At 37.4% G+C, this 13,086-nt stretch overlaps 1 protein-coding gene across 6 annotated transcripts in view; it reads right to left on the bottom strand.

Annotated features, from left to right (window-relative positions):
- SMARCA2 (SWI/SNF related BAF chromatin remodeling complex subunit ATPase 2) overlaps window positions 1–13,086 on the bottom strand; it is a 119,513-nt gene that overhangs the window by 86,287 nt on the left and 20,140 nt on the right. For all 6 annotated transcript variants that reach the window (XM_076363408.1, XM_076363411.1, XM_076363407.1 and 3 more), the window contains 3 exons: window positions 5,472–5,801; window positions 4,497–4,598; window positions 1,951–2,200 (listed from right to left, as the gene is read on the bottom strand). In XM_076363408.1, the coding sequence (XP_076219523.1) occupies window positions 1,951–2,200; window positions 4,497–4,598; window positions 5,472–5,801 (682 nt within the window). The remainder of the gene's footprint in view (window positions 1–1,950; window positions 2,201–4,496; window positions 4,599–5,471; window positions 5,802–13,086) is intronic.

The raw sequence follows: 13,086 nt of genomic DNA, 5'->3' as shown, positions 1-13,086 counted from the left end.
CCTTTTGGGTCTATCTATATGTTTGAAATATGAATCCCTAAAATACCTATGTGGTAATTCTGTCATTTCGTGAAAATTAGTAATTCAAACAGTTTTCTGAGTATTTCAAAGTATAATGCCCCTTTATTAAGGAAGTTAACTACTGAGAGATCTCAAGAGACAACTGTTCCATAAAGCTTTTGCTAACTTCACTGGTTTCAGGATACATATGTTTATATTGGCTTTTTTCTACTCCCCTTTTATGAAGAAAGTGTGACTACATCGTGTTTCTGTATTAAACTTGCCTATAATAAAGCTAAGTCTAGCACCATCCAAAGCACAAAAGCTGTTAAAACTGCTTTTTTCAAAGCTTTTGTCTGATGTTACTTACACAGTTTTAAATAATGAAAAGACTTCCAGAAGTTCTAAGCATTCTGGTACGCAAAGCAAAACCAAATCCAGCAGTGTTCAACATTAAAAAAGCTTGGCTCATTATCTATGTGCTACCATAAAAAATAAAAAATAAAACCCTTCTGCTGCAGAATCCCTATCAAACTTCCACCTCACTCTGCCAAGAAGGTCAGGGTATTTAGAACCTAATGGATATACTGTATCTGCAACCAGTTCTCCACATTAGTAAATGCAACACCACTATTTTCTGTCACTCCTCACTTTCCTCCATTTATGCATACTAAGACATAATAGTTTGGCACAACTAGTGCAATGAAGCAGGGCTGGAAAGACAGAAGGAGTAACAATTTGAGGTTAACTGATGCAGAAAAGGTTACATTATACTGGCCAGATGACTCTTGGCTCAGGTTAGTGCTACAATTCTTCACTCAGAGCAACTGTGAAACTGTATAATGCTGTGTTCTACAAGCTTCCTGAAAAAGATGTTAGAAAATAGTGATTGCTCATGCTGAAACAGCTATGGCCATTCAGTCCTAAGGTAAAAAGGGTAAGACTGACAGAATGACCAAAACAACATGCCAATAAATTACTTAAGCATTATCTTATGCAAAAAGTAAGAGCTTTTCTGTGATCAAGGCCTGGATTCTGGACATGGAACCACATCCTAAAACACTTCATGGTGTTTTACATTCGTAAAACGAAAGTCATTAAACCAGTCTTCAGTGAGATCACCATCCCTTTTGGCTACCTTCCCCTACAAACTCACTGTTATAGTAACTGGAAGATACATCATCAGTCCAAAACAAGTAAATACACTAAGTGCAGTTTCTTTCCTCAGGACCATATTTTAGGTGCAGGTCAAGATCATTCTGCCCGGCAGATTCTCAAGGTCAATTGTTTAATAGCCTTGTTGATGGGAAGAGGGAAGAAGTCTCTTTCTAACTCCACAAGAAACGTCATCCTCTATACTTTGTAATGAATATAATTCACCATATAATTAGGGCACTCAGGAGGCAACTTTTAAAGATCATGCTTCCTGGTAACCTTTCTTTTTAATCTTGCCTGTGACCTCCTTAATATTCTCTCCACTCTTTTGTAGTCCAGCCAACCCCATCATCACTAGTAAAACTTGTTTTTGCTGTGGCCACTAACTCATCAGCCTTTTGACCTTTACTGTTCTCTTCTAACATCCCTTTTGTTTATAATTCTGAAAACTTTCTGCACTGAACTGATTTCTCTGTAGACTACAAGGATTTTCATTTCCTAACTTTCAGTGTTTGCAGCATCCAAGTAATACACTAACCCAGCAGAGTCCTTGAGCCTGTTTTAAACTTATCTGGTTTGCAATGATATTGCCAGTATGCTTTACTAGTTCATAACTTGGGATAGAATTAAATCATTGTTTGGTTTGATGTTTCCATACTTCTCTTTGACATGGTCTCTCTCCAGAAACTCAGTTTATACTGTTGTCACTACAGTAGTTGATTGCAAGGAGTTTCAGTTGAGAAAGTGAAAAACAACAATCTGCATATGCATTTGAATCTTGTTACTCGCTTTTACCTATATTCACGTTCTTGGAGTATTTCAACAGGATCCAATCCTTGTGGCTTCTGGATAGGGCTGATGCGATTCTGCTTTTGCTGCAGCTGAACAATGGGTGAAGGCTGTCCAGGTGGTGGCTGTGGTACAGAAGGCCCAGGCATGGCGGCAGCAGGCTGGGCAGCAGGGGGGGCAGGAGAAGGCCTCCCACTAGGGGGTGGCGCAGGAAGCTTTTGCTGCGCGTTGGAGACACTCATATCTGGGGCTTGGCCTGAATCATAAAAAGTACTTATTCATAACATGAAATGTGGAACACAGGAGGAAAATCAAGACGGTTTCTGAAGACAGAACGTGAAGCTAAGGTAAACGTGCAAAATTACCAGAGAAAGCACACTGAGACAGACTACACTCCGTTAAAAAACATACTAAAATGCAAGTATAGCACACATTGCAGGAAGCAGTCCAAAGAAAAACAAAACACCTGAAACTTTATGATGAATGCCATTTCTTTTCCCATTCCTCCTGACTTTTAATTCTAGTGTTAGAAGAAGTAAAACAGCTGTAGAACTGATTTTGTGCAAGTGTAGGACCTAATTCTGCCTCTTTTTCACTATCCTTGCACCACTCAGAAGGCAGCATCTATAATTACAACCTGACAACAAGCACAAGTAGGTCTGCTGTTAGAGCTCTATCAGAACTAGATAGCCGTATTAAAATTTCTACAACTGTACTTAGAAGTAGCTGTCATATATAAATAGCCTTTGTTTCGTTACAATCTCCTATTAATTGTATTTAAGTATTTCAAATACCAGGAATTAAATTACCATTTTATCTTACAGCATTATAATCGTCTTGAAAATTAACACCTCAGTTAACATGAAAATAGTACCTGCCATTTATAGACACTAAGGGTCACAGATTTCAGTATGCCATTATGACAAGTCACCCATGCATTCAGATGTTCAAAAATTGTCACTGACAACAGACATTGCAACAATAAAGATGTCACTTAATTGTCTGAGGAGTCATAGTAATTTAACACTAGGAAAAACAACTACAAGGTATACCTGCAATCTTGTAATCAACCTTAATTCAAACGCAACATCCTGAAATCTAGATAAAAAGATTCCTTCAGAGATCACCATTTGTCATTCACACATCTGCATCAAACTTCAGAAAAGGAACTTGAGCACAAGCTGTAGAATCTGTATTTAGCAACACCGCATTTCAGCTTATAAAAAATAAGGAAAGAAAGCAAGCCACCAAAAGCCTGTGTAGTCTCAGTTTTCAGGGAATCGTGCAAACTGAACTGTAAAACAAACACTACCACGAACGACTGTATAATGAATGAAAAATAAATTTAAAGAAATAAGGACAATCTTTAGAAATACATCAAATAAAACCTCCAAACAGATACAGCAAGGGCAGACAATTTTTTTCTTATTAAAAAAACAGCAATGAAAAAAGACAAACAGTAAGCAGCTTATAGTTAAAAGGACAGATGTATTATTATGACATACTGGATTATTTAGATAAAACTATCCATCTAGCAATTCTGTATACCTGCCAGCATTTTTTAGCAGCAGCATTTGAGCTAGAAGGCACTGTGCCTGGTAAACTCATACATACAACCTCTCAAGAAACACCTTTCCCCCTCTTTATTATCCTACTCAAATTGTAAGTATTCATGAGGAGCGTTCCAAGAAAAGCAATTCTACATCTGATTACATACTAGTATTTCATTTTCTTTTTATATTGCCCTAAGTAGCTGACTAACCACAGCGAATTTTTTATGACATCAACTACCATAGTCATCACTCTCCCCAGATTTACCCACAAGCAACAACATAGCATAACATTTCTACCATATGAGAAGCCTGTGTTATTCACAAGCCTGCAATATTATATTTGTTTTTACATCTCTCTTAAAAAAAACCCAGAACTTCAAAGAATATATATTACTAGGGATTTCTAATTCTTTTCAATACAATACTTCTTCTACTCTACTTTCAAACAGTAAAATCAGCCTGTAAACCCAAATCTGAATGTTTTCGTTCAAAACCTAGTTATCACGCTGAGGGAAAACAAGTTACACTGTTCATTAGATCTTAAAGACTACACTGAACTTTCAAAGCAATCCAATTAAAAAAAAAAAAAAAGGCAGCCTAATTCTACCATGGTTTGAAAAATTTTGTTTGCAGTAGCAAAGACCACAGTTGAAAGACAAGCTTGCTGCAATTAAGCATGCTCAGAACATAACTTACTAAGTAGATTTTATGGGTGTCCCTCAGGCAGCTTACATATTTCATTCTGATTGTAAAAAGGTGCTTCATGTTCAGGCTGCCTAACAATTGCAGTAATTTCATGCAGTCAAGTCATTCATGGATGAATAAATGGTTAGACTCTCCTTGATTCAAATCCTAGGCACAGTAAAGGTTACACTATTTCTCTGCATGCCTTTTACCTTCCCTTTTTTTTTGCCCCTGCATGTTTTCCCCAAACTCTACCCACACTGTTTAACCATAACTCTGTACATAACATAAAATAAGCATTATACTCCACTATACCTTCAGTCCAAGTTTTAGGGGTAATGGCAGCTGTATGTCCAGGCATTCCTGGAGCAGGCCCTGGTCCAGTTGCAGCACCACTCATTGTATGTAACACAATACCTGCAATTTGACAGAGGAAAGAAACTTATTAAGATACAAAGCATGTCCAAGTATTCAAAAATCATTCTGCTTTCTAGCATGCTAGTCCATTCAGGAAAGTAGTATTTTTCTTCATTAAATATGGATTTAAGTAGATTTTATTGTGAAAAAATGTATGTAATGAAGCGTATTAAAACCGTGTCTCCTAAAAAAAAAAACTTACTCGGTAGCAAAGCCATATCCACTGGAATGAAGTGACCAGTGAAATTATTAAAATCATTACTAAAAAGAAAACAGTATCATCTTAACCCTCGATTTCTAATGCAAACTCAATAATGGAAGTGTTCAGAAACAGGTGCAGAGCGCTCAATGTAACACAGTTTTCCTAGGACCAAAATGTGCTTCTTTCTGCACTGTAACATCTATTATCACTAGAAGAAAAAAATAAGAACATTTTCTTTTCCATATGGTTTTCACTTGACAGAACACTATACATGGTCTGTTTCACTTTCAACAACCTAAATGATCAGTCAACTTGCTCCAGATTTTTTTATCTACTTTTCTGCATAACAACAGGAGACTGAAAATTCACTCTAAGAAAAACAGTAAAATTGCGATCAGTAAAGTATGATTAACATTCAAAAAATGTCAAGCATAATCAGGATGGACACAGTACTCCACAGTGAAATCGCTTTTATTTCAGTTTTGACAATATCCTATTAATAACAGATGTGTTTTATGCACTTCCTCAAGCTTAAAACCAAAGGCTGCTGTTCATTTAGATGCCAGAATACAGTCCCAAATTATAGCCCTGCACAGCACCCGTTTCTTCATTTTCCACAGGTAGAACTTAAAGAATTACCTGCGCAATGACACAAGGCCTAGATCACTTACCAGACTGTCTGTTGAAGGCACTGGGAGGCTGCTGCTGTTGAATGCCAGGCAGGGTCCTCTTGCCCTGAACAGCAAGCTGGAGGTTTTCTGGTAAAGGCTGACCTCTAGCTAACATTTTGTATGCTAGAATCTGAGCCCGCAGCTGATGCAGCTGTACAGGGCTGAAAGGGGAAGGACCTCTGTTAGGTTGATTCATAACTTGTGGGTCTCCTGGTATAATGGGTCCTGGCTGGCTGGGAGTCATTTGGGGTGGAGTTGGACCTCCTCCAGACATTGGACTGGACACATGCTCTGGTGCTCCTAGTGGAGATGGGTGCGGAGACATATAACCTAGAACAGGTAAGAGGATCATAAACTTACCTCTCTGGTTAGTCAAATCTAAATTCCATCAAATTTCTTTAACAGTACATAAAGTATAAAAATGTCTCTCTCAAGTCAGGATAGCTGTAGTATTTTCTGCAAGAACGAAAGTGCAATCTGAAGTTCCATGGGATATCAAGATAGCCTCAGGAGCTATTCTTTGAGAAGAACTATGATTATATAGTCCAATAATTTCTAAAAGTAACTATTACCCTCACATTTGGAGTAAGACAAGCTAAAACATGAAATACAATACAGAAGCATCAGGATGTGGTACTGTTTCACTAGAATGTTGGACAAATATTTCACTGTAGAACACATGCAGTGAAGTCTGCCTATTCTACAGCTTAATAGTGTACGTTTATTTTGATGCACACACATCAAGGAATACCCACTCATTGATACAGACCCTCTTTGCCAAAACTCACCAACATACAGAAATAGAAACAGATGGTATTCAATTTCTATACAATTGCTCTTTAATTTATACAGATTAAAGGTTTGAGCCAGACAAACAATGTTGAATACCTTTCACCATCTGGGTGCTCAAGAACTTGGAACATCAACTGCAAGCACAAAAATCACCTTCTGAAGAAGCTGCTGAAGATTGTGTTACTCTATAAAGTTCCAGGAGAGCAAGCACAGTTCTGAAGTGAACAGTGCTTGTATCTTATTATAGCACTTGCGAATGCAGTGGTTTTAAGTTTGAATTGTAATTACACTTAATACATATTTCCTTGAGCTTCACAATGCATCCATGAAAAGAGATGGCATAGATTTTTGGTGAGATTTCCAAGAATATGTAGCATGTCAGAGAAAAAATATGAAGAGTGATCCTTCAGGTAATGCACAACAGATAGCTGGATTTTAAAGATGTCCACCAAGACTGAAAAAGAGGTAATGATATTTACCCACTTCACTCTGGTATTGTGGAGCACAAACAGTGCTCTTACCAATTTGAAAAGCCTAAAAAACTTTAAAAAGAAAATCAAGAAATCTTCTGGGTCACTTCCATATTCTTTAGCAAGTCATGGATCACTGAACTCCAAAGTTCATGCCACAGTTTATGGTTCTGTGACACCAAATCTACCCTTCCTCCACTCTTCCTGACACTCTTAAAGTGAAAATACATCAATTTCATCTATACATAGCATCACAGAAGCAAGTAATTTTGCCCTCTCTTTAGCTTCACTGTTCTTATTGGCCCTTCAGTAAGGGCAACACATAGGCAAAATCTCAAAGTAGTCTTAATTCTTCTGAGATGGCAGCAGCTGTAAGTCACTAGAACTTACAGAAGTGGTTAGATGAGAGTGCTAAAGAATTAAAAGTCCATCAGTGCTGAGGTCTGGGGATGAAAATATTCTACAATAAAGTAAAGGTTGTAAATGTTTGAGATAAAGAACAAAGAAGAGAGGATTTCAGCTCTTCTAAAAAAGGAAAATGAGGTAGAAGTACAGTAGGGAAAAAAAGGTTTTATGATGGGAAAAGACCAGATAAGACAAGCCAGAAACAGACTTGAGTTCAATCGTGTAACTAAAGAAGATGATGACAGGAAAGGAAGAAGACTCTAGTAAGAATAAGAAAAATTAAGCAGTTCAAGAGAAAAATAGGGAAGTGAGGTGAGGAGTTCAAGGAAAAGCGAGAAAGAGACCTTAAAAAGTTAAAAATACCAAAGTTATTTACTAGGTCAATATAAAAATTGTTTATACATCCATTGGTGGTGATAAAAGCTATGATAAATAACTGTTAAGTTTACTCCACTTATTCACCTCCTTCCACTAACTTACTATTGCCTCAATTCTTTTTTTTTTTTTTAAAGGGGAAGCTACAATTCCCTCTCGCCGAGCATACTGCTTTAAGAGAACAACCACTATGCCACATCAAAAAACAAAATATACAACTGCATTATTGTTTTATACTATAAAATGAGGTTTATTGCAATATTTATCCATTACTATTACATTTCTAAATCTCAGAATTCACTTTAAAGAGTACCTACTTCAAATTACGTTGTTTTCAAAACTGCCTTTCAAAGAAAGGTTTCTTCCCCCCCTCAAGTATGCTGTCCAAGTTATCTATTCCTTAATCACTGATAGATTTCAGACCCAGGATCTTGAAATCCATCTGACTATAAAAATCTAAAACTGTGGTGTAAGATATTGAGCACTTGTTTTCAGTCCTGACAGTTCCAGATGCAAGTCTGTGACCATGTTTTGCAGAGAGGAGTTTTTAGAAGCAGGCAATTTTTGAGCTTTCTAGATATATATATTACTTACACTTTCTTTCTCCCTTGAAGTCCTGTGCATTAGGATTCTTGGCAATAGGAAACTAGGTTTGACGAGAGTAAGAGTAAAAACGAAATTCCAATAAAATATCTCAGGAAAGAACAACAGAACAAAAGCCTTCCAAACATCTTAGAAAGGTTCTAAAATGTGGCATTTACAGCACCTAAATTTTGTGATGCTATATGGAAATTTTCCTTTTTAAGTTGGAAAACTTTCAGAAGATTCAGCAGTGTGACCACTTGCTTTTTTCCTATCTTATTACACACACTCTAATAGAGGTGAGCATGCACACATGGGCTCTGAATAAGGACACATGAAGACTCACGAAGACTGAGTTTAACGAGCATATGTCATAAAAGAAAAAAAATTAAAGACACAGTCCATGGGAATGTTTAACATACAGGCAAAGACAGACACCTTTTTGAACTTTGCAAACACGCTTTCATCTGCTATGAAGCACTTCAAATGCATTTTTCCGTGGCACACATGAATTTCCACAGTAAGTATTCAGAGGTTTTTAAATACCTAGCTCATTAATTGTTACTTGCTGAACTGCCAAGTACCCCCCCCTCTAGATTTTCCACAGAAAATTTTGTTTTCTATTCTGCATAAACCATTCTGTTTAATTTAACCTTCAGAATGGAAGACAGCAAAAGTACTGAATTATAACGTTGCAGAACACTCGCAACAGAAGAGTTCTATGTGCTGGCAAAGGATAACAGATAACCTTTAGTTCTGAAAAATATACAGTGTAGAAGACACCCAACACAGGAAAGGGAGGCCAAACAGCCCAACCCATCATTTAAAGCTGTGGTAACTCCAAAGCTTTATCAGGTTTCTCCAGGTCTTATCTAAGTGAGTTCTGAAAATCTCCAATGATGATGATTCTTAATCACTCTCATGGTGAATTTTCTTTCCCTTAAGTCCCATCAGAATTTCACTTACATAACTTATGACCATTACTTTTTGTGCTTTTGTTATGCACCTCTGAGGAGAGTCTGGTTCTGTCTTCTCCATAATCTTTCAATGGGTTGTAGAAGAGGCTGCATCAGAAATCTTTCTCAAGTTTTCGGCAGTTAAAAAGCACTGCTTTCTTAACTGTATGCATAATTAGAAACATTCTTTTCATCCCACTTTGGTATCAACTTGTTCGACAGAAATACATCACAACATGTCATAAACAATGTGTATTCTTTACAGTATTGACACTGGAAAAAATCCTAGTTCTAACACGTTACCAAACACAAGTATTTTTGGAGGGCAGACTGTGTAAAGTTTCTGTTCTAATTGCTTTTAATTTCACTTTAGTTAACAGAAGCAAAGAACATCTTCCTCATCTGTTTTAAAGCTGAAGAACCAGAGCACTAAAAACAGAGAGATCTTTTTTCTCCACTTTTAATGCTATAATTGAACAGAGGAGAACACATATGAATTCTAAACCCTGGTAACGAATATTACATAGAAAGAGTCAAGGTTTTACCAGTCCAAACACTGGGATATTCAACAGAGGTCTTGACTCCCCACTAAATATTACGAAGACTTAAATGATGAAAGTGTCTGAGGATCACATATGTCAAATCTTTCTGGTAAAACTGATAGCAAGGGTATATTTTTACTCAAAAATGTGACTGTAAGAGAATTTTTTTATTAGGAAGATATGGATAGGATTGAAGAAATTTCATTGTGTAGCTCATTTAGGTTAGCTATCACTTCAACCATCAATTAAAGTTAGTTTTCAAAAAAAATAAGGAATCAACTACATGCCCACAATACATGGTAGGAAAGCATAACGTCTTGGAACACAGTGGAAAATATGTTCATGTTGGACTGAGGCTACAAACTTTCTTAAGGTAAGCAAAATATAACATTTTCCTGTTGGTAGTGTGGCCAGGGTTAACATCAGTTCTTGTGAAACTCTCAAAAAACAGAAAGAGAGGCCACATGTGTGCAAGTCATTTAAAACTAGGACTGTAGAAATAAACTGTTGAAAGGTCTTATGCTGGCAGGCAGATGGGTAAGGTGAGAGATCTTTTCTCATCTTTAAAAGGCTGAAAAAAATCAGAAAAGGAAGTGCAGCTAACTTAAGAACAGTAGGGACAATTAATGTTGTTTGTGAAGTAGCAGTAACTTAATGAATTCTGTAAGTTAAACTTAATTGGTGTATCTTTATAAGAAGTTCAACAAGTACTGCATGATAATTAAAAATATATACGGCTCAAGTCCCAGAACCTTAAATCGCCACAGTGCTTATGTTTCCACTTACAAATAGCAAGCAAAGACACCCCAACTGTTCAAATTGGTCTGTATTTCACTGCTGTATCACAGCAACTGCATTTAATTTGTTTCAAATTCCAGAAAAACACAGAAATTGTTTCAGTCCATTTGTACCTTTTTATGAATTCTTTCTAATAAAAAATATTTTAGTTTATATAAATATTTGGCCTTTCTTTGCAATTTCTCTCCATTCCTCTTATGAAGTCAAATCTAAATGTAATTTTCAATTTCTGGGTAACTGTTTAGCATTTTAACAATTTACAGTAAAATTTCATACTTCTAATATCAATACTGGGTTTTTCAGCACAGTTCATTCACAGAGGCTGAAGGCAGTTTCTAACACAACTCAAACTCAGTTAAGTGTAATAAGATTACTATTTAAACAGCTAAATATGAAGTTAGAGCAATGGATTTTCCTTCCATTTAACCTATTAGCATTAAAAGAAAGGTATAAAGACTGAACAGGGACATCATTGTTCATAAGTTCAAGAAAAGAAAATTTGTCACCAGAAATAGTCAGGAATGTTACCCTTTCTCCAATTTGGCAGCAAGAGTGGAAAGGAGCAACTGTTGAGGAGAAAGATACCAATTCAGAATATTTTTCCAATAAATTAATGTCAGACTTCTGAAAACCATCCTACTACAGTATGACTGCAATAAAAATGTGACAATCTGTCTGAGCTAGTAACAGATTCTTTCTGCATGACTAGCATCCCACTGAGCACCAAGAAAAAAAAATCCAGAGTCTAAGTAATGAAGTTGCATACCTTATTTTAGTAATTATTGTTAGTTAAAAAAATGCAAAAATCTCAGAACAGTAACTGCCATTCAAACAGTGAATAGGCATTTATGAGCAAAATGACAAAGTTCTTGCAGATTTAGCCTACAAACGTTTCTGATCTGCTCATCAAAGTAAGTAATCTCACTTAGAGTCAGTTATTTCTTAATACAGACTGTAAGAATCATTACTTCCAAAATTCTGTATCGACCTGGTCTTTGTAAGTTCAGTGGTCTTTGTATGATACAGTCTCATACCACCTACACGATAAAATACTTTGCTCCTAGACATACAATGCTGTTGGCTGTGCTAAAATCCATTCTAGAGAAATAACCACATTCTACTGAGCATCCCAATCAACCTTTGTAACCAACTTGTTCGTTATTTAGTGCTAAACCTCTGTGCTATCCGCAAATTCTATCAGCACTGATTTTGCACTTGTCTAGATCACTGACAAATACATTGAACAGCACTGAAACTGAGAGTCCTACAAGAACAACTAGAAAAATCCACAATTGGATGATCATCTTCTATTTACAGTTAGTTTTATAATCTGTCATTTAACTAGCTTAATATATTTAATACAGGTTATATTGATTTTACTTAGTGCTATCTTTCTCCTAAATCAGAATGTTATACAGTAACAAGCCAAGCACCTTTTATAACTCTATCAGGCAGACAAAGTCGTGTCTATCATTACTACTACTAGCTTTAATGATGCATAGAGAAACCCCATACATGGGCCAGGATCCATTTTCCTGATGACTGTACAAATACTGTACTGCACTAAGTACTGTACCAAACCTGTCTATGCTTTAATAAATAAATTTAGCTTATGATCCCCACAAAAAGAATACTAAATTTGTTTGACAAGGTTGACTTTATGCTATTCAGAGGGACCTGGACAAGCTTGAGAAGGGGGCCAATGTGAACCTCATGAGGTTCAACAAGGCCAAGTGCAAGGTCCTGCACCGGGGTCGGGGCAACCCCTAGTATCAGTACAGGCTGGGGGAGTGACGGGATTGAGAGCAGCCCTGCTGAGAGGGACCTGGGGGTACTGGTGGATGAAAAGCTGGACGTGAGCTGGCAATGTGCGCTCACAGCCCAGAAGGCCAACCATGTCCTGGGCTGCATCAAAAGAAGCGTGGCCAGCAGGTCGAGGGAGGGGATTCTGCCCCTCTACTCTGCTCTGGGGAGACCCCACCTGCAGTACTGCATCCAGCTCTGGAGCCCTCAGCATAAGAAAGACATGGACCTGTTGGAGCAGGTCCAGAGGAGGGTCACAAAAATGATCAAGGGGATGGAACACCTCTCCTATTGAGAGAGGCTGAGAGAGTTGGGGTGGTTCAGCCTGGAGAAGAGAAGGCTCCAGAGAGACCTTATTGCAGCCTTTCATTACTTAAAGGGGGCTTAGAAGAAAGATGGGGACAGGCCTTTTAGTAGGGCCTGTAGCGATAGGACAAGGGGTAACGGTTTTAAACTAAAAGAGGGTAGAGTCAGACTAGATATAACAAAGACATTTTTTACAATGAAGCTGGTGAAACACTGGAACAAGTTGCCCAGAGAGGTTGTAGATGCCCCACCCCTGGAAACACTCAAGGTCAGGTTGGATGGCACTCTGAGCAACCTGATCTAGTTGAAGATGTCCCTGCTCACTGCAGGGAGGCTGGACTAGATAACCTTTAAAGGTCCCTCCCAACCCAAACCATACTACGATTCTATGATAACTATTCTCAACGGACTGAATTACAGACAAGGTCATATGGAATTAAAAGACAATGTTATTTGATTTTACCTTGAACCAGTGCTAGACTAAACGACATTTAACTGATATATGGCCATTCTGCTTATGCTTTCAAACTAATGGCAGAAGTTTAGGATCATCCATTCCCTGGGGTTTTGAACTTCTTCAGCTACT

This window comes from Aptenodytes patagonicus, chromosome Z, assembly GCF_965638725.1.
Source record: "Aptenodytes patagonicus chromosome Z, bAptPat1.pri.cur, whole genome shotgun sequence".
In the NCBI taxonomy this organism is placed as follows: domain Eukaryota; kingdom Metazoa; phylum Chordata; class Aves; order Sphenisciformes; family Spheniscidae; genus Aptenodytes; species Aptenodytes patagonicus.
This window is presented reverse-complemented; position numbering and strand designations above follow the sequence as displayed.